Source organism: Hibiscus syriacus, unplaced genomic scaffold (assembly GCF_006381635.1).
Source record: "Hibiscus syriacus cultivar Baekdansim isolate YM2019G1 unplaced genomic scaffold, ASM638163v2 tig00110388_pilon, whole genome shotgun sequence".
Taxonomy (NCBI): domain Eukaryota; kingdom Viridiplantae; phylum Streptophyta; class Magnoliopsida; order Malvales; family Malvaceae; genus Hibiscus; species Hibiscus syriacus.
The window spans coordinates 1,918,762-1,939,212 of NW_024062718.1; the positions used below are offsets into that span (position 1 = coordinate 1,918,762).

The following is a 20,451-nucleotide window of genomic DNA, read 5'->3' on the forward strand; positions in this document are numbered from 1 at the left end:
ATTATACATCTTTTTCATTTTATTATGATAAACATTAACAATATTCTTAAATTGTTTTGCAACATATCCTACATCTCACTCGGCCTAAGATATAATATTTATTCATAACAGACATTGCACTTACCAAGCAAATTCACACACTGAAATGAAATTATTGGAGGATGAAATAAATACTTCAATTAGGAAGAATAAAATCATACTGAGAGTTTAAAGTACATAATAAAACGTGGAAAATAAAATCGAGGGTTAACAGCTAAGGGGATAAAGAGCAAAAGAAACTTAAAGACCACAATCCCACATCATTTGGAGACAAGCAGTTTCACCCAAGCGGATTATATAAATAAACGCCCATATCCCCTTCTTACTCTCACGGAGCTGTGCGGTGAACGCAAAGCGAATTATTCTTTCGCCTTTTACTAAAGAATACCGTGTGTTCGCCGCTTAAAGCGGCATACGCCTATTTTTGGAGGGTTGTTCTTTCGAGAACCGCCCCAACAATTATTAGTCAAATTTCCCTTCTCTTTCGACCTATTATTAGGTTTTTCTAATGACTCGTGTTACTGACGGTTGTAGAATGGGTGTTGGAATTATGCATCTTAATACTTTTCATATTTTTATATTAAACATTATGTAATTGAAATATACAACAGACATATTTATTTCATTTTAATATGAAACAAGAATCGTTACAAATATAGACTATGTTGGTTCTTATTCTTTATTATTTTATTTATGTTGGATAAACCTTTTTCTGGTATGTTAAAAAGACTAAAAATAAAAATTGTTTTGCAATTCATATTTTTTACAAATATTTGATAAATTTTATTTATAAATTTTGGATTTTTTTCTTTAGATATGTTAGATTGCATTTAGTAACGTGACCTTGAGAGCGTTGCATTGTCTATTCGGATGAAAAAACTTTTATAATAGAAAACATACCTAAAGGTAAAAAAACATGATTTTTATTATAAAGCTTTTAATTTATTCAATTCCAATATTTATAATATTGTAAACTCAACACCTACTTATTATTTTTTAATCATATTTATAAAATTTGAATTGAGTTGTTTAGATTTTTATTTATTTATTTATAAATATTTATAATATTGTAATATTATTTTATTTCAATTTAAATAATTTTCTATAACCGTATGATACGTATATATATTTCTTTATATTTGTTCATATGTGACATATATTATACAGTCGAGAGATTCGACTCAAACTTGAAAACTAATCTATTAATCACTAAAAACTTCGAGTTATTCAAATTCTATTTTATAACTCAACTAGAATTTTTAAAAAATTTCGAGTCGAGTTTATGAAATTACGATTCAAAGTAATTTTAAGTCAAAAAAATTAATTTTTTTAAATTGAATCCAATTCTGCCTGCCCTGTTATATTGAAGATGAAATATTTCTTTTTTTTAATTAATTATTAGTATCCGATTTATTGACCGATTAATCCAGGTCGGGTATTGCAGAGGCAAGGGCGACCCTCCCAATCTAGTTTGTTCCATTTGCAAACGTCAGGATTTGAACCTCTGACTTTACTTAAATGACCTAGTGTCTCATTCCACTAGATGAACTGGTTGTTAGTGAAGATGAAATATTTCAGTTAGGAAGAAACAAATCATGTTGATTTATATAATAAACCGTGAGAAATAACTAAGAAAATTGGGGGTGAAAAGGTGAACAGCAAAAGGATGGATAAAAGAATAACGAAACTTAAAGACCACAATCCCACATCATTTGTAGACAAGCAAAGTTCACCCAAGCGGCTTGTATAAATAAAAGCCCATATCTAACCAATTATCCACGAGCCGTGCAGTGAGCACAGAGCACGTAGCGAACTATTCTTCTGTTTCTTATTAAAAAGGTACAGTGTGTTTGCCGCTCAAAGTGGCATACGCCTATTTTTGGAGGGTGATTCTTTCGAGAACTGTCCCAACAATTCTTAGATTAATATTATCAAAGCAAATCGGACTGTGATACATTTTCTAAAATTATTTTACATGCCAGATTTATATATACGTTATTTATTTCATTATAAAACAAAGAGATCGATGTGTTTAAATAATAACATATAAGTGCGTACGTACAATATTAATGTTAAAATCAAAATTATATTACGTAAGTGATTTTAAAAATTATTATATGCTTAAATTAAGCTTTGGATCATAGAAGACTGATACGAGGTGGTTTTCATTTTGTTAAAATATTAATTCTAAATTTCCAGTTGATTGAACTTTTCAACAAACGCCCAAATAAAATAATATTTGAAGAATAAAAGTAACTTGGAACAAATATTAAATTATTTTGCTTTCGATAAAGTTTACAATAGGTTTGATTTATATATCGTTTTCTTTACCAGTGAAAGAGATTTAATCAAGGCAGTACCAACTGTAGTGCCCAGTCACGAGGGGAAAAACTATTGGTTTGTGAGTGGAGCAGGGTAACCTGTTATAGATGAAAAATATGATGCGTATAAACAATCTCTTCGAACACATTTTATTTACATTGACGTAAATGACCAAACCGTAAACATATGTCAATCAGTTCAAGGTAAAACTGTGGCCTAATTACACACTACGGTATTAACCATTGGATCTAGGGATGGGTATGGGACTCAAATCCAACGGGTTATCGGTTAGATTTTTTATAAAAAATTCAGGTTCGAGTCGGATCGTGTTTTTTTTAATGTGATGCTCGGGTCGGGTTGGGTTACCCGAGAATATATAATTTTACCTTATATATTTAGGAATAATTACAATAATACCCCTTTATATATTATTTTTTTCAATTAAGTCAATGTTTTTATTGAATAAAAATATATTTTTTATTTCGAGTCGGGTCGAGGTTTTAAGTTATATATCGGATCGGGTGAAAACTTGTTTTGGTTGGGTCGGGTCTCGGGTGGATGACTCATTGTTCTCGGGTCGGGTCGGATGAACCAAAAACCCGACTCGACCCATGCCCATCCCTATTTGGACCTGTAATCCATCTTGTTGCCTTCAAGGGCCGAAAACAAGAAGCTGCATGCTTTTTACATTCCTGTATCGCGATATTCTGTTATGCGGCGGTTAAAAAACGGCGTGACCGGTTAAAATTTACACCGATTATGTTATATCATTTAACCGAAAATATTATCAAGTACAATAACATATTAGGTAGCGCTTATATAATGTAATATGTAGCGTTTATATAATAAAATATGCATTTAACCGAAAATATTATCAAGTACAATAACATATTAGGTAGAGCTTATATAATGTAATAGACATCGCTTATATAATAAAATAAGCATTTAGTCGGAAATATTATCAAGTACAATAATATATTAGGTAATGCTTATATTGACATAACTAAACATATATATTTATACAGGTAATATTGCAAATTTACCTATTACATTATAATTATCAGTTTCGATGTTTTTGGGATCGATACAATTTTAAATGTATCGACATTTTATGTGTGCACCTTGTTGGGCATTCATTCTGGAAAAAAGTATCGACACAAACTTAAAACGTGTCCATACATTATGTAGACATATTTTCTCATAAAATCGGTATATTTCTACCTGGTACATTGTAAATTTACCTATTATATTATAATTATCGGTTTCGATGTTTTTGGGTCGATATTTTTAGAAAATGTATCGACACATATGTTTACCTATTATCTCATTAAACCGATATATTTGACCTATTACTTTATAATAATTGGTTTCGATATTTTGATGATCGATACTTACAAGAAATGTATTTACACTGTTTTTGAAACTTTATGTTTGAGAATCATATTGGACAAAATGTTAGAAATAAATCTTTGTGTTTACTAATTTTGTTATTAAAAAAGTCTATTTTTACCGGTTTTGTTATTGTTAACATAACAAAACCGGTAAAAATTACCTAAAACATTATTATTTTTATCTAAAACATCAATTTTTTTAACATTTTCGGTAAAATGTCCAACAATAACAAAACAAGTAAAAAAATAACAAAACTTGTAGCACTTTTACTGGTTTTGTTAAGAAACCCGATAAAATGTCAATAATAACAAAACCGGTAGAAATAATGATGTTTTCGATGATTTTTACCAGTTTTGTTATGCACAACAACAATAAACCGGTAGCGCTTTTATCAATTTTATTAAAAAACCTGATAAACTGCTAAAATAATAATAAAACCAATAGAAATAATGATGTTTTCAGTAATTTTTATCGACTTTGTTATGAATAACAATAACAAAACAGGTACTAAAGGGATGGACCAACCTAGCAGGAGTAGAATCAATGATCACGACTTTCAAGTGACAAGGACGCATCTAGTAACATGGCTCCTCTGGATTTCTTTGGCGACGGTGACTGGTACGTCGATACCGGTGTTAAAAGGGATGGATCACAATGCCTTGTAATTGGAGCCGTAAACTAATCAAATAGAATTCAAGTATTGTTGAATTAGATTTAAAAATCTGCGAGCTTAAAATTAACAAACTCAGCTCAAACTTAAAAAATAAAATATTAAAACTCAGTTCGGACTAAAAATATTTAAACTTCAAAAAAATTATCAAACTTAATTCAATTAAAACTCGAATTGAATCTGAATCTTAAATATATGAACTTTATATTAATTTTTTTACAAAAATATATAAACATTAATATTATTAATAATTTAATTTAAGAAATTAAAAATTTAATATGTTAGTTCTTTGATTTAAATATTAATTAAACTTCTCAAGTCAAATATCAAATAATTCACTTCAACTTCAACTTGTTGAGACAATATATCTTCTTATTTACAATCTTACTTGCGATGGTAATAAAGTACAAGAGAAGTGATGTCAAGGTTGCTCATGGGAACCGGTGGTCTCTTTGAGTTGATGTTCCCCATTATGAAGGGTCAGAATGCAAAGTGATCTCCTCACCTTTCGTAATAATGCCTTTTCTTCAATGAAATTCAATTATGTTTATTTTATTTTTCTCTCAAAATGTACAATTTCAACATCCACAAAGAAAGGAAACGGATTTTAATTTTGCTTCATGTAAAATTCCTTCGAAAAATAAGATGAAAGGAACAAGTATCATTTTCTACAGCAAACGAAAGCACCTAAAAATTCAATCCCACATCCCAACACAAAGGAAGTGAATAACAAAAACCAAATTAAACTAAAATATCTCGTTTTCTGATCAGACATACCAATTCTGATAACAAAAACAAAACGGGGTAGAGTCTATCGTCTCCTCATTCCACGTCCCCGGCCAGGGAAACCACCTCCACGCCCTCTGCCACCCATGGCACTTGCAGCGGCTTCTCCTTGTGCACTCTCCGACTGCAAAATGAAACACACCAAAGCAATAAAGGAGCTTTACAACACTGTAAATGGATGGGAACAAATCAAGACCAGTAGAATTTATGGCGTCAAAAGATGCAAGAACAAAGCTTTGTGCTTAAAGTTTCAGTTTCCTTCAAGGATACTAGTAAAGGAACTGAATAAAGCATGCTTCCAATTTTAGTGTCTTTTATTAATGGTGATTACCTGAAGTTGGTGATTGAAGAATTCAACATCTTAACTATCATCCAGTTTTCTTATTTTTTCCTTTTCCAACATTTGTACACAGTTTCTGCTCCCATATTTTAATTGTATTAAGATTCAGTACTCATTAAAGACATTTTCACACGATCAAAAAAGAAAATAATTAGATAAATAAGATAACTCTCATTTGCACTTTCTAGTCTACTTTAGAGAAGAAAACAACTAGAAGACTTTCCTGGAGTTCATAACCAAAAATCTAAATGTAATTTCATCTATATGTTTGATTATCAATTATTTTCTCATTGTCTACTTAATAGTATAAAAGGTCTCGCTAACAAAATTTAAGCTAAGGGTGAGCTCCAATAATCGATATTTTGACATATAGTACTTGATAAAAAAATAAGAGGGATTATGAAGCTTATCAAGGGTACAAACTGCACTTATGATTATAATACACCTTGACAACAATGATTATGAGTATCATAAAGACACCAAACTCTTGAAATTTTGGAGCATTTTTTATTGAGCAATATAGAGATATAAGGATCACAGATAAAAAAGGAAATGAAAAACCACGGAATATAAAAAAGCATGCATGTACTTCTAGACAGGGAACAATGCATTTACCTTGGGATTCTTAACAGTCTCATCGACGCTAAGAATAAGACATGCAGCCTCAGTTGCAGCATTGATGGCATTGATCTGTCAAGCAAACATTTTAGATGCCAGAGGCACAAAACTTAAGAAGATTAGTACAGAAATTAAAGGTGCAGAATCATATAACTAATTGTTAGATGGAAATTGGTCAAGCCACCTTTACAACTGATGGCTCCCACACAAAATTTGCAAATGAATCTTCTATTCCACCAGTGTTGATGTCCACTCCGTAAGATGCACCCTCACCTGCCCAGAACCTCAAATGTTAAAGGAGAATCTTTCACATATAACAATAGGGAATAAATGATTAAAAAAAAAAATTTAAAATATTTTTTTTATAGAATATAACCAGATGGAAGTGCATGCTTCTGCCTTAATTTGTTTAACACGTCGGTTGCATCAAAGCCAGCATTATCACAAAGCTGCCGTGGGATAACCTGAAGATGAGAACATCAAGATGTCAAACGATTGCCCCACAAATTGAAAAGTTTCATCTTGATAGAAGGCAATGTTACATCCTACTTTCCCAAATATATTGTTCTCATCATATTATTGTTTTCATACATTCATGATGAAATCATACTACGGCAGGAATTAAACAGCGATCTCCAAATATCTCCAAACAAAAGCATAAACAAGGAAGGACAATAAACTGTATATAGAATCTTCCCACGGATATATCAAACTTCCTTTTATTCTGGTAATTATTAACACAACAGGCTCCCTTTGACAAAATAAATAAATTCAGATTTGCTTTTTTATCGGATGTCCCCGAAGGGACTATAAATTCAAAAAAGGTTCATCAAAATCAAGTGAGGCTTTGGCATAAATTAATGTTGTGGCACGACTACATGTGTATATCCATGCAGGGTAATGACTTATTTTGTATTAAAAAAATCAAAAAACAGCTTTGCAAGGCCCAGCCTTGCAAGAGTCTATCTTCTAAGGAAGATGAAAGACATCTGAGATAAGCCAGGAAGAAAAAGCAGAGGGAAGAAACACCTACCTCAAGTGCTTTTGCATAAGAGTTGATAAAAAGTTGAGATTTCCCAGCTATTGTGCGTGCATGTTGCCTCAAGTATCGACTTATCTCCATCTGCCAGCAAAGGCAAGTATCACATATCGAGATAAAAAATCGTCTTCAAATATGCTTTAACAATTCACTAGTTATGTAAAATACATACATCTATTGCACCACCTCCAGCAACTACAGTAGAGTTCTTCAAAGCTCTTCTAACAATCATAATTGCATCATGTAAGCTCCTCTCAGCTTCTTCAATGAACTGAAAATAATCATTTAGTCTCCAACATCAGCATGAAAAAGTAGTCATATTAATAAAAATCACTAGTAAAAATATGAAAACCTGATCAGCTCCACCACGTAGAACTATGGTAGCTGTCTGTCCTGATGGGCAACCGCTGAATATATTAAACCTTTCATTTCCAACCTGTTTTTCCTCAAAAACCTCACATGTTCCCAGAACCTTTAAAACAACAAAGAAGAAACTTAGATTCAAGAAGTTCAATAAGCACTGATAAGTTGGAAAGGTTGAACTTGGGAAGGGGGAGTTGGCCACATTTCCATAAGTATATAAAACCTCATCAATTATGTTGTTAACTGATGTCTGTACGGTTCCACCAGTTGCAGCAGTCACCCGGTGAAGATCTTCCTCAGCTACACGACCAGCACAGAAAATATCTCTGTCTGCAAAATACTGCCAACAAACATTCAAGTCAATAAAACTTGAGAGAATAAAGAAGTCATAATAACTGAGAAACATCACTCCTCAAAGTTCCATGCAAAAGCAAAACTATCAATAGAGAGAGCACAGGAGCTGGAAAGAAATAGATATGTCAGAATAATAAGGTCTCAAATAAGAACATGCACATGGCTACATTAACTTTTTTACAAGGTCCAACAAAAGAACTCACACAAGCAGGTAACGAAGTAGCAAGAGAGAAGAAGGCCATAGGTCTTTTGTAGTCACCAGGTAAAACTAATTTTCACAACCAGAGACATGTTTAAAGAAATACAAATGCAGCATTTACGATCAAGGGAAAATTTCACACCTGTGTTGCCAAATCACCAATAGCCAACCGTGAGAGCACAACTTTTGCACCACTCTTCACACATTTATCCAACTTGTCATAAATGATATTCCATTCCGCATCGACAATTGATTGATATTGTGATGGATCTGAAAGTCTAGCATATAAAACAAAAGGTAGAGTCAACACTGACTTAAGGAAAAATAATTCAAACCCAAGATAGCAAAAACAACTACCTTATCTCAGCATTTTCTTTCTCAGATTTCAGTTCCAACTCGATGTTTAACAGAAGTATTTTGGGATTCAAAAACTTCTTTGGCTGCTGTTCAAAACCAGCATATGAAAATGTCTTTTTAAAGGCAACACCATTAACCAAAAAAGAGTCCCTCATATTACCACCAGGAACCTTGCAAAAGAAAAAAAAATCAATTATTGGCATGACAGTGATATATGATACAAGAAACATAAAACCTTGACCCATAAATTAAATCTTATAGAAATCAAAGTCAAATTGATGCCTACCTCATTTCCTAAAGGTACATTGCAGCACTTACACTTACATGAAGCTAAATCACTAATGGATGAGAATCTAAACATAAAGAACGGCCAGGTGCTACACACAGCTAAGTAAGATAGAAAAATATAAGACACATTGTGTCCAAAATATCATTTTCCTAACAAAATTTAAGGTGTCATTTTAAAAGATCCAAGTATAAATATCAGAAAAAAAGGTTAAGGGTAAAAAAGGTTGACAATAAGGCACGAAGCAGAAGATTACCTTCTTAATTCCAATCATATTTAATCTATCTTCATTGCCAATTGCAATAACAGCATCCACAACCATTGATGCAAAGAACTCCTTTTCTCCACCAATGAGTTTAGAAGAAAGTGTTGTTGCAGCACATTTAGCCAATAAGATTTTCTTCTCTTCTAGACTTTTCCCCTCTATACTGACAGCAAGTTCTTTGATCTTCTCAATAGCCTGCCCGTAGCGTAAAACATTCAGCATAAATAGAATCATAAAAACTACTGCAACATCTAATCCATGAAAGGAGGCTAAAACACAAACTAACCAAATTGCAAGCAGTTCGATAACTGCGAATAAGATTTTGAGGGTGGACTCCATCCTCAACAAAAGGCTTGGCCTCTTTCAAAAATTCTCCGGCTAGCAGTACAACAGTTGTAGTACCATCACCAACCTGCACGACACAAAAAGAAAGTAGTGTAAATAAACTAAATAGCATGAAAAACAGTGGATCTCGATAACACCAATACCTTCAGCAGATTCGTGATGCTAAACAAAACCAACTTGAAATTAAACGTTTTCAAATGAAAACCCAAGGTCTAAGCAACTATACAAAAAACAATTCAACTAAAACTGGAGAAAACGATTCGGAATCTACAACAAAAAAAAGGAGTGACGGCGAGAGTGACCTCGGAGTCCTGAGATTTGGCTATATCAACGAGGATCTTGGCGGCAGGATGGACAATATCAAGAAGCTTCATGATGGTGGCGCCATCGTTGGAAATGGTGACATTTCCTTTGTCATCGTGGATGAGCTTGTCCATGCCCCTGGGACCCAGGGTCGTTCTAAGCACATCAGCCACGGCGGTGCAAGCGTTGATGTTGCTGACTAACTGCGCTTTCCCCTGGGAAGTGTCCGTCCCTTCTTTCAAAAGAATGATTTGGGGTTGCTGAAACAAAAAAAAGGGGAAAAGATTTAGCAGCAGTTAAAAAAGAAATTCAAAACACCAAGAAAAATGAGTGAAGACAAGTGAAGTTACCAGCATGGATGCCATTGCTGCTAGGGTTTTGCTTGCTGTTTTACGAGGAAGAGAGATGCAGAGTGAGACAGAAAGAGGGGTGACGAGCGTTTGAGTTATTTCTTGAGTTTTTTTTTTATGGGCTTAAGTTTTTAATTCTTTGAGAAGGCTATTGGACCATGAACATAAATAAAGGAAAGAATATGTTTTAGTTTCGGCCTAAATTGGGCTTTTTTCCATCTATCCTAGTTTATGACCCAACTTCAAAGCTTATCACTTTGGCGGCACCAATTTGAAGCAGCCCATTATTCTTTTGCAGTAAATCAAATTTTCATTTTTGTTTCTAAATAAAGAAAATAAAAAAAAAAACCCAGTTTTTCCCATGCCAGTCTCTACTCCTTTTCTACCCATTATCTCATTTGGTCCAATCTCTTCATGTTAGTCATCATTTTTTAGTCGTACTTCTGTGAAAACCCATGAACTCAAGGTATGTCTCATCGTTCTATTTTTGTTTATGTACTGTGAGTTTTGATGCTCAGTGTGGGTCTTGTTGTCGTATTGTTAGAATTTGATTATATATTCTATGGTATGTGCTTATGTTGGTAATTCTATTATAATTCTGATAATAAGCGGGCATTAATTTCGAGGAAAAGTGGAAATTCCAAAATTCTTGCACTTATGTATCCGATGTCAGTATAAATGGATTTGCTCTTTGAACAATATTTTTCAATTTTTTTTAATCCTATTTCAGTTGCAAAGTCTCTATAAAATGTTGAAGTTACTATGACTAATGTAAAAGTGATATGAAATGATTGTTATAAGGAACCTAGCAATTTATGGTGAACTTTAGCTGTGTACAACGTTGTCTTTTTAATTCCTAATAGTCAAACTATTCGATGGTCTCATGCTTACTTTGTGCTCATCTTGGCAGTGGAAAAGGTATATGAGAGATATAAATTTATCTTAACAATTCTTAGTATCAGTCTTGAGCTATGTTGGCGGGTTCTTTCACGTGCATAAGAAATCATTTTAGCTCATATCTAATACTTGAGACTCTGATTTTCTCCTTAGATAATTCTGTGGTTAAGGAATCAGAATTATTGATTTATCCTTATATTTTTATTTAATTTTTTAGCTTGTTGAGGATGCTATTATAATCATTTATGCTTGAGAGTTCAATCTTCCATTGCTGTTTTGAAGGTTACTGAATTGAAATTCTTGATTCATACATGTGGGCTATGGTCCCATGGTTTGCTCTATATTTGCTTGAAACTTCTCTCCAACCCTCCCACACCCCTTCATTTTTCTCAACATCCTTGAATGCACTTGATTATCTACATTTTTAACCACCTTGTTTTAGCAGGCATAATCACATGTCATCCTTGGATCCGTTTGGAATGCAAACGAATGACAAACCTTCTTATAAATGGCAAAGGGTTTTGCTTAAAGTAAGTGGATAAGCACTTGCAGGCGATCAGTCTCAAAACATTGACCTGTGAATAAACTGTCTTAGTTTGTGTTATATTTCTTGATAATAAATGAAGTATGAAGTGTCTACTTGGATACAGATTACAATGGCTATTGCAACGGAGGTTGCATCAGTGACATGCTTGGGCATTGAGGCCAGTCTGAACTCTCTTCTTTCATTTATATACTTTGTGCCTTTTTCTTTCTTCTCTAGTCCTTTAAATTTGGTTGTGGTTGCTTAACTTATCTTTTCTCAGTTTTAGTAAGTATATTATTGCAATATAATGTTTAATTTGAGTAGGATAAACAGTTCATACTACAAAATAAAATGGCATCAATCTTGCTTGTTAATGAAGTTGAGCAGACTATAAATTACCTGGAGTTGTAACTTACTTGATAAATGCTTTCTCATGAAGTTATTAAAAAAATTCTGGGAGGATGTTGCTTAGCAAGAAAGAGTCACCCTTGTTTGTGTGAACTTGCTAACTGAAAGAGATTAGAAACAACACTGTTTGATTTGTTTTATATGTCTGAATCATTTAAGTACATGTCCACAGGTCGCAATTGTGGTTGGTGGGGGTAACATTTTTCGTGGATCCTCTTGGGCAGGATCGAGTGGGCTTGACCGTTCGTCTGCCGACTACATCGGGTAAATATTTTATTTTAGTTGATGTTTTGTTATCTGTTTCAGATGTCTTTATGGTTTTTTACTGAGATTCTATTTCCTTAATTGACCATTTAAAGTGCTTAATTGATACTCCTTTGTTGTAGTTTGTCAAAAAAAAATTAATTCAAAGACCATAACTAAATGGGTATAATTTTATCTCTCGCTTTCTTATGTGTATTATTGCCACATTGTTTTATTAGTATGTTAGCAACCGCAATAAATGCTATATTTCTTCAAGCAGCAATGGAGAGTATCGGCATCCCAACACGTGTCCAGACTGCATTTTGTATGTCAGAGGTTGCAGAGCCATATATACGTCGGAGGGCTGCGAGGCATTTGGCGAAAGGAAGGGTTGTCATTTTTGCAGCTGGAACTGGTAATCCGTTTTTCACTACAGATACTGCTGCAGCCCTTTGTTGTGCAGAAAGTAAGTAATTTTTTCTTCATTCAGAATTAGGGGCTCAAAACTTGAGTCGAGCTTGATGGAGCTAAATATTGAACTGCTCAAGTTCTTAACTTTATCTCAATTTTTGTGCTCAAGCTCAAGTTTGAATATTCGAAACAAACCGCTGGTTTAATCTCTCTCTCTCAAGCTACTTATGCAGGGCATCAGGATGCGTAAGTTGGCTCGCTCAATAAGTCGAGCTGCTTGAGCTTGGCTTGACAATTGTTCAACTGAATTCATTTTTTATATCCAAAGCCATTGACACTATTGGAGTGTACTATATATAAATCTTGCACAGATGAATTTTGTTGGAATAGTGTTAACAGACTTAAAATGTGAATTTGTTTAACTTTTTTTCCAATAAATGTTTCTTTTAATGCCAAGACAAAGCTATGGTTTGAAATAGAACTAATGTTCTATTTGTTGGCTCAGTCAATGCAGCAACGATGATGATCCTAGGCATAATCCAAGTGCTCGTCTTCATGATACACTAACTTATCATGAGGTCACTTCTAAAGATCTATCCGTCATGGACATGACTGCCATTACTCTGTGCCAAGAAAATAACATTCCCGGTATGTTTAAACTTTTGTAATCTGCATAAGTGTAACTTAGAAGTGGTTTATATTTGGGATTTGCAAGTTGGCGAAGTGAGTAAACTGAAGGGAATAGGAGTTAATTCATCTAAGTGTCTTTCTTTCAATGCAGTTGTTGTCTTCAATCTGAACAAAATCGGTAACATTTCAAAAGCAATAAAGGGAGAGAAGGTCGGTACATTGATCGGAGGAACATGGAACTCAGTGGTGGCAAGGACATGAAGATATCCACTGCAGTTTCCTAACATGTAGGGACTTCTCCTACTTTGCTTTTCATTTCCCAGGAAAAAAAAGAATGTATCTGATGGTTTTTCATTGCCTAAGCATGCTGAGAGTTTTCGTTTGAAAACCGAGATGAAAACCATTAAGTCTGAAGTTCAGTCCACTCTTTCGACCAATCAAGATTATCATCATTGCTGATTTTGTACTTAAATATGCAGAACGTAGTCCTATTCAAACTTTGTAGCAATCTCAATCGAACAAGCGATTCTTCAATGACTTTTGACATGAATTTTATAATGTTTGTGGTAAGCAGTTGTGAGGGGCACAAGGGATTGAGTACTACATTTTGGCTTGTTATTTCTTTTCTTATATCATCAGTTCCTTTACTTGTGGAAGAGATCCAAGGTTTAAAGATCAGTAATTAAAGAGTTCATCGGAGCCCTGGTTGCTACGGGACCTCCAGGTTTATTTCATTATGTCATAACTGCTTCGACGCTTAACATTTTTAACTGTGAAAAACTGGCTTGTATTTACCTCTGATGTCGTTCTCTATTTCGAATGCTTAGCAGGTTTTCTTCTCCCAGGTTCCGGAAATTGGTGGCAAAAATGTATAACTTGCACAAATGTTTACCATCACTTAAACATGGTCATTTACTCAGTAGCACTGTAGCAGACATTTCTCGGCTGCCTGCCGTTACCTCCTCCGACATCGTAGGTGGTTACCTCTTACTTCTCTGCAAATGTCATTCACATCTATGTTTATGTCAAAGAAAGTATCTAGGGTATCTTAGGTTTTCGTGGGAAATGGAAGAAAACTCCAACATAATAATTGAGAAATGGACCACCAGATCACAATCTTATGGCATGGGACCAAATTTGAGGAAGGTACACATCTTTATATATTTCTATATCTATATCTATATATTCCAGATTTTAGAGAAAATTGGTGCTTGTTTTCTTTTGTTTACAAGTATTACTAATTTTAGAGAAAATAATTTAAATGGAAGGAAATACAACAAAATGATTCTGTCATCATAAAATAACAAAGAAAAGTCAGTCTCCATTGTCCAAGAAATTCCCATATTCTACAATTACAATTCCCAGAAAAATAAAATAAGTCGCACAGACAAAATCCCTTGAGAACAAATGAACCATCCTACTCTAATTCTCTCTATATACTATATGGGGAAAAAAGTTAGTAAATTTGAGACATTATTTATTAACTAAGATTATTACAATTTGAAGGAATCTGATCTAATCTAGTAATAGAATCCCCAGATTTGTAAACCCCAAAATTTGATTCGGAAATATTCAAAAGGAATGGCTAAAAGTTCCAAATTTGAGCAAAAATGTCGGAATTTGGAGAAGAAATTAAAGGCCCCGAAAGCAACGTTGAAGGGCTAGCCATGAACCCACTTCCATGTACCATCGGGCTCCAATCGTGCCAAGGCGACATCATTCTCGCTTCCGAAGCTGGTGTAAAGAAAGTCCCCGTCGACACAGTCGGCAACGTATCCGGTGCAGGCGAAAGTATCCCTGTCGGCGGTCGAATCAGACCCTCTTCCATCCCACCATCCCCCATAATCTCCGAGTCCAGTGTCTTCTCTCTAGGGCCGGGACTCGCCTTTTCCGTCACTGCCAACCTCGCCGCAGGGGATACGTCGCCGTCTCCAGAGAAGTTGACGGATGAAAGTCCCGTGTAGCGTTGGACGATGGACATGAACTCGGACTCTTCGGCGTGGATGACTTTGGGTGAGACGGCATAGATGATGACAGGCTGACGGCGTTGATCTGCAGCTGGTGGTGGGCCTGCAGCTGCGGCGTGGGGTGGTGGGTGAGGCGGTTTTCTGATTTTATGGGAGTCTTTGCCGACTTTTAGTGGAGTTGGTCGCGGACCTTGGATTTGAAGCGGACGCTTTGGGGTTGTCCCGCCGGTGGGAAACTGAGAATCCATGGCTGATGATGAGCGGCGAAGAAAGGGTGGATTCTTTCTGCGGGGGAAGCAGAAGGGAAAGAGAGGACCAAAATTGTTGGTAGATGAAGTGAACACTGAGGCAAACATTATTTGACTTTGGAAAACACGAAGATTAAGAATAGTCAATGCAATTAGTCTTTTTCTTATTTTCTGCTAAATTATTTTGTTTCTAATATTTCTCCATTCCATACTTATTAAGTTCTTTCTGGCCACAAGCTTATTACTCTTTTTCCTTTCAGCGGGAAAATGCCAATTTATTATTTATTTTATAATCGTTAAGAAACTGTCTTCCGGTTTCAATGAACATCTTTATAATAATTAACCGATCTTAGGTAATTATGGGATAATATCTAGAGATAGATATAAGATTTGGTGTTTGGGATATTAATTAACTGATTTTATTAAGAATATTATTATTTTTTTAGAGATTTTGAGTTTGCGCAGTTACGTCTTCACTATATGTGTACATTGTCATTAGATTTAAAAATTTTTGAGCAAATACATAATCAATTTGATTTTAGTATATTAAAAATGAAAGAAAATAATATGATATTAAGGGCAGATTAGACGAGGATATACAATTTTATAATTATAAATTTTTATAAAATAATTTTAATTTTTCAAAAAGACAGATAAAGCATAACCCTATGTGAAAGGGAAGAAATTATAGAGAATGGTTGAGAGAAATTAAGAACTTATGAGAAAAGTTTGTTTACTGAATACTAGAGCTAGTGAAACGAAGTGTTGCAGGAACTATAGATCGATCACATACCCATCAAGTGATATCAGCCGTAAAAAGAAAGATTATTCTTTATAGAGGTCTTAGATTTAAATAGTTGTGTCTGTAAGGTATGTATGCATTACCAATAGATTATGAAAATTCTAAATAAATACTATCTTATAATTGCTTCCAACTATTAAAAAACTTATTCAACAGACTAAATATATTTGAAGAACCTAAAACCATGTCTCCTATGAGAAGTTAGGATGATGTTGAAGAGACGAGTTGTTTGGTATGTTGGTAGCCTTTATCATTCATACTAATATAAGTTTGATGAGAGTATAAATATTGATGTCTAAATTAAATGGTACGGCTAAAAAAGTATGTCTTCGAATATTTTAAAATTTTGGATGGGAGGTAAAAATACAAATCTACGTCTTTCCTCTTCAGTCAATCAAAATAAAGAATTTTAGTGTTTCTTATCGTGTAGGAAAAAGACGTATCCGCTTGAGAGCGTCTTTTGTTAAGATATCCCCAGTTGCATACGTCTTTACGCTGTGTGATAAAAAGTATTATTTTTTTAAATAATGTTATTTGAGTGTTATTTTAGTAATCAAATTAAAAATAAGTATTATTTCCATAAATTAGCTTGTTTTAGATGATTGAAAATTAATCTATTATTATTTTGTCAATTATTTTTTAATACATTAATATATATATATATATATATATATATATATAATACCTACCTTTATAGGTGTAAATCATATTTATGCTTAATAATTAATAATATTAAATTTATATTGAACAGTACCATATGGGAGCTTGTTAAATGAATTTTTGAATACTAATTAGCATCAAACAATATCATCTTTTCTCTTTTGCGCTTTCTCCCTTTGCATTATTTTTTCTCTTTTCTTCTTTAAACTTGTACTCCAAGTCCTCTTCAATACCCCAGGGTTTATTCTTTGTTTATACTTGCAAGGCACAAAAGCAATTTCATCAACTGGAATGTTAGCAATTTGTAGAGAAAAGTAGAAGAAGCTACTGCATGTGGGGATAAAACACAGTTGGAACACTACTCTAAGGGACACAAATATATTATACATGTATATATATATAAAGTCCAGATTTGTTCAAAAAGTGAAAAATATTTTAATTTTATATTTTTTTAGGGTCATTGGATGAGTAGAAATAAACGACTGAGACTAACTTCTTGTTTCTTTATATAATCTTATGGGTTGTCAAATATTGGAGTGCCTTCAGTTCATGCTTGCAGTGCAAAAGGCCTGGAAAATATAGCCTGTAAGTGATAATATAATGAAATCATATGCTGCATACATTTTTATTTAAGCGTGATCATATGAAAATTTTGGTTTGCTTTGGGTTTTCATTATATTGTTCTAACGTGATATTAAGCATTTTTCAATTTTTAAAAAATAGGCTGTTTATCCATTAGAAAATGAGGCCACTGGAAGCTACACATGGTGATTTGGCCCCTCCTTATAGGAGATCAACGAGCAGTACCACTGAACATCTCCCATTGTACAAAGCAGTGGATGGTGGTGATTTGGAAGCTACCAAGAAGTTCCTGGACCAGTATCCCAATGCATTGTACGGTAGCCTTTCTACCGACGGAGACACCGCCCTTCACATCGCTGTCCTAGCCGGTCACGTAGACATCGTCGAGAAGTTGGTGGGGCGCATGTCGGCAGAAGATGTAGCGGTTAAACAGATACTTGGTTCGACTGCCCTTAATTTTGCCGCCATCGGAGGAGTCACGGAGATTGCCGAGTTATTGGTGGAAAAGAATAGAGACTTGCTTACGATTCCAAATGATTATGATCAGATCCCCCTTGTTGTTGCTGCTCTCTATGGACATAAAGATTTAGTGCAGTATCTTTACTTGGAGACTCCCATTGAAGAGCTTGATCCCAGGAATACAAACCATGGAGCTATTTTTCTTACAGCTTGCATTATGGATGAATTTTATGGTATGCAAAAAACCAAAGGATTGTTTTCATTTTTCATCTATTTTGATTCCTTGTGATACAAGCAGAGGGTCGGAGGTTCGAGACAGATCTTCCGGGTGAACGTCATTAGCCTCCGACCCTTCATCCGAAAACATCGTTTCCCTAATTGTTACTCTCTTTAGATATCGCTTTGGATCTACTCCAGCGCTACCCTCTACTGGCAACTGCCGAAGACACCGATAAAGACACAGATCTGTATATATTGGCTCAAAAACCATCTGCATTCCCAAGTGGAACTCTGCTTTCATTTTGGCAGCGCTGGACTTATAAATGTTGGTACTCGGTAACTTGTCATTGGTTGAAACGACACGGAAATTTTCGCTACATAGTCGTTACATTGATCGAATTATCTTGATCTCAGGTATTCATTTAAATCGGGAAAAGGCGTCTTTCATCGATTCGGGAGACATCGAAAGGCCTAACGAGGGTGCGCCTCATCGAAGGAGCTTCACTAAACGAGGTACATTATTGTTTTAGATCCGCAACATCAACAAGTTTGTTCTTGTGTTGAAAATCTAGTTTCATTTCTGCAGTACTTCACCAACTATCAAAAATTTTCTGGAAAGGCTTGAAACTATCTGGTAAGAAACAAGCAACTTTGCATGCCTACACCTTTTATATTTGATTTAGTCTGATTAATCGACTTCTCGACATCAGTCCCGGGATTTACGAGCATATACGAGTTAAAGCTGACACATCTTCAAGCCAAAGAGCTTCTAACTTGCATTTGCCGAGAGGTATCTGAATTTAGAAGACGATATAAAACTGGAAGCTCTGGTGAAAAAATCACTATTTCAAGCCGTTAAGCAAGGGATTGTGGAGTTTGTCACCGAGATTATGAAGCATTATCCCGAAGTGGTATGGTTCGCCGATGACAAAGACCGGAACATATTCTTCGTGGCGGCGGCGGAATGCCAAGAAAAGATTTTCAGCCTTATATATAAAATGGGTGCCAAGCAACACTCCCTGGCTACTCATTGGGATGAGGACTATAACAACATGTTACATCAGGCTGCGTTCTTAGCCCCTTCTTCTCAGCTCGATCGAGTTTCGGGTGCAGCTCTGCAGATGCAAAGGGAGCTTCAATGGTTCAAGGTGACGGCCGATTCAACAAACATGTTACATGTATGTACTAGATTTTCTTATATGTTTTCACAGGATTGATTTAATTTGCAGGAGGTGGAGAGAGTTGTGCAACCCAAGTACAAGGAGATGATCAACAACCATTTCAAGACACCACGAGCTTTGTTCTCGGATCATCATAAGAAACTAGTGGAACAAGGGGAGCAATGGACAAAGGACACAGCCGAATCATGCACCGTGGTCACCGCTCTCATCGTCACCATTATGTTCTCGGCCGTGTTTACGGCTCCCGGAGGATACGATAACTCTGGCGTCCCGATCTACTTGAACCGAAACTCCTTCTTGGTTTTCATAATATCGGACGCGTTATCGCTTTTCAGTTCCACGACGTCGTTGCTGATGTTCTTGGGAATACTAACGTCTCGATACAGGGAAGAAGATTTCCTGAAGACGGTGCCGACGAAGCTGATGGTCGGACTTTCCATGCTTTTCTTCTCGCTTGCGACGATGATGATAAGCTTTGGGGTTGCGTTGTACATAGTTCTACGGGAAAGAATAGCGTGGGTTTCGTTTCCGATCATCTTGCTGGCTAGTATGCCGATTACTCTGTTCGCATTTCTGCAGTTCCCGCTGCTTGTGGAGATTTTCATTTCCACTTATGGACCTGGAATCTTTGACAAGCCGAAGAAGAAATTTTGCCGATCGGGTTCTTCCCGATCTTCAACGCGCTGCTTTCGTTAGCTCAGGATTGCTGCTACCAAGCAACATGATTGTGGGCATTAATATTTTGTATTAATTTCATTACTAAATTTCTGTATCTTCAAACGTAATAAGAATAAGGGTAAATTACGAGTTCAGTACCTAAACTATTAATTTTATTCTGTTTTAGTACTTAAACTTTATTTTTTTTCAAAACTATACATAACGTTTAGTTTAGATTTTATTTTAACACCGAACCGTTTAAAACTGAATAGTGATGTTGACATGTTACTATAAAGTAATGAAATGGCATAATTAAAAAATTAAAAGATATTATATCAACAGTTCTATTAATTTTTTAACGACGAGTGCCGAATTAGAACTTAAACTAGAAATTAGATATTATTTTTTTAAAAAATAAAATATTAAAAATAAAATAATAATAATTTAAATACTAAACTTGTAATTTATACTCTAATCATTTAGTAGAAAAACGTCCCAGCCATGTTATTAAGACACCAGTTCCAATTGATGGT

General features: G+C 34.7%; 3 protein-coding genes, 1 non-coding gene and 1 pseudogene across 4 annotated transcripts; 3 read left to right on the forward strand and 2 right to left on the reverse strand.

Annotated features, from left to right (window-relative positions):
* The first annotated feature begins 373 nt into the window (after window positions 1-373).
* On the forward strand, window positions 374-489 carry LOC120123116. Its single transcript, XR_005516157.1, has one exon. It is a non-coding gene; the product is annotated as a U5 spliceosomal RNA (small nuclear RNA).
* A 4,580-nt stretch (window positions 490-5,069) lies between these two features.
* Window positions 5,070-10,150, reverse strand: LOC120122912 (T-complex protein 1 subunit eta-like). The gene is made up of 14 exons (XM_039141953.1): window positions 10,029-10,150; window positions 9,678-9,938; window positions 9,317-9,442; window positions 9,022-9,225; window positions 8,480-8,649; window positions 8,265-8,400; window positions 7,793-7,909; window positions 7,559-7,678; window positions 7,379-7,477; window positions 7,201-7,290; window positions 6,544-6,631; window positions 6,352-6,440; window positions 6,165-6,239; window positions 5,070-5,333 (listed from the first exon to the last, which is right to left on the reverse strand). The coding sequence occupies exons 1-14, from the start codon at window positions 10,041-10,043 to the stop codon at window positions 5,235-5,237; spliced, it is 1,689 nt and encodes a 562-aa protein (XP_038997884.1). The 5' UTR covers window positions 10,044-10,150; the 3' UTR covers window positions 5,070-5,234.
* A 1,395-nt stretch (window positions 10,151-11,545) lies between these two features.
* Window positions 11,546-13,466, forward strand: LOC120123092 (uridylate kinase-like). Its single transcript, XM_039142083.1, has 4 exons — window positions 11,546-11,629; window positions 12,032-12,123; window positions 12,342-13,161; window positions 13,295-13,466. The coding sequence occupies exons 1-3, from the start codon at window positions 11,546-11,548 to the stop codon at window positions 12,574-12,576; spliced, it is 411 nt and encodes a 136-aa protein (XP_038998014.1). The 3' UTR covers window positions 12,577-13,161; window positions 13,295-13,466.
* Window positions 13,467-14,663: 1,197 nt separating this feature from the next.
* On the reverse strand, window positions 14,664-15,458 carry LOC120123011 (protein MKS1-like). The gene has a single exon (XM_039142034.1). It carries the CDS (start codon window positions 15,356-15,358, stop codon window positions 14,729-14,731), a length of 630 nt encoding a protein of 209 aa, XP_038997965.1. The 5' UTR covers window positions 15,359-15,458; the 3' UTR covers window positions 14,664-14,728.
* Window positions 15,459-17,354: 1,896 nt separating this feature from the next.
* Window positions 17,355-19,961, forward strand: LOC120123028 (annotated as a pseudogene).
* Window positions 19,962-20,451: the final 490 nt, after the last annotated feature.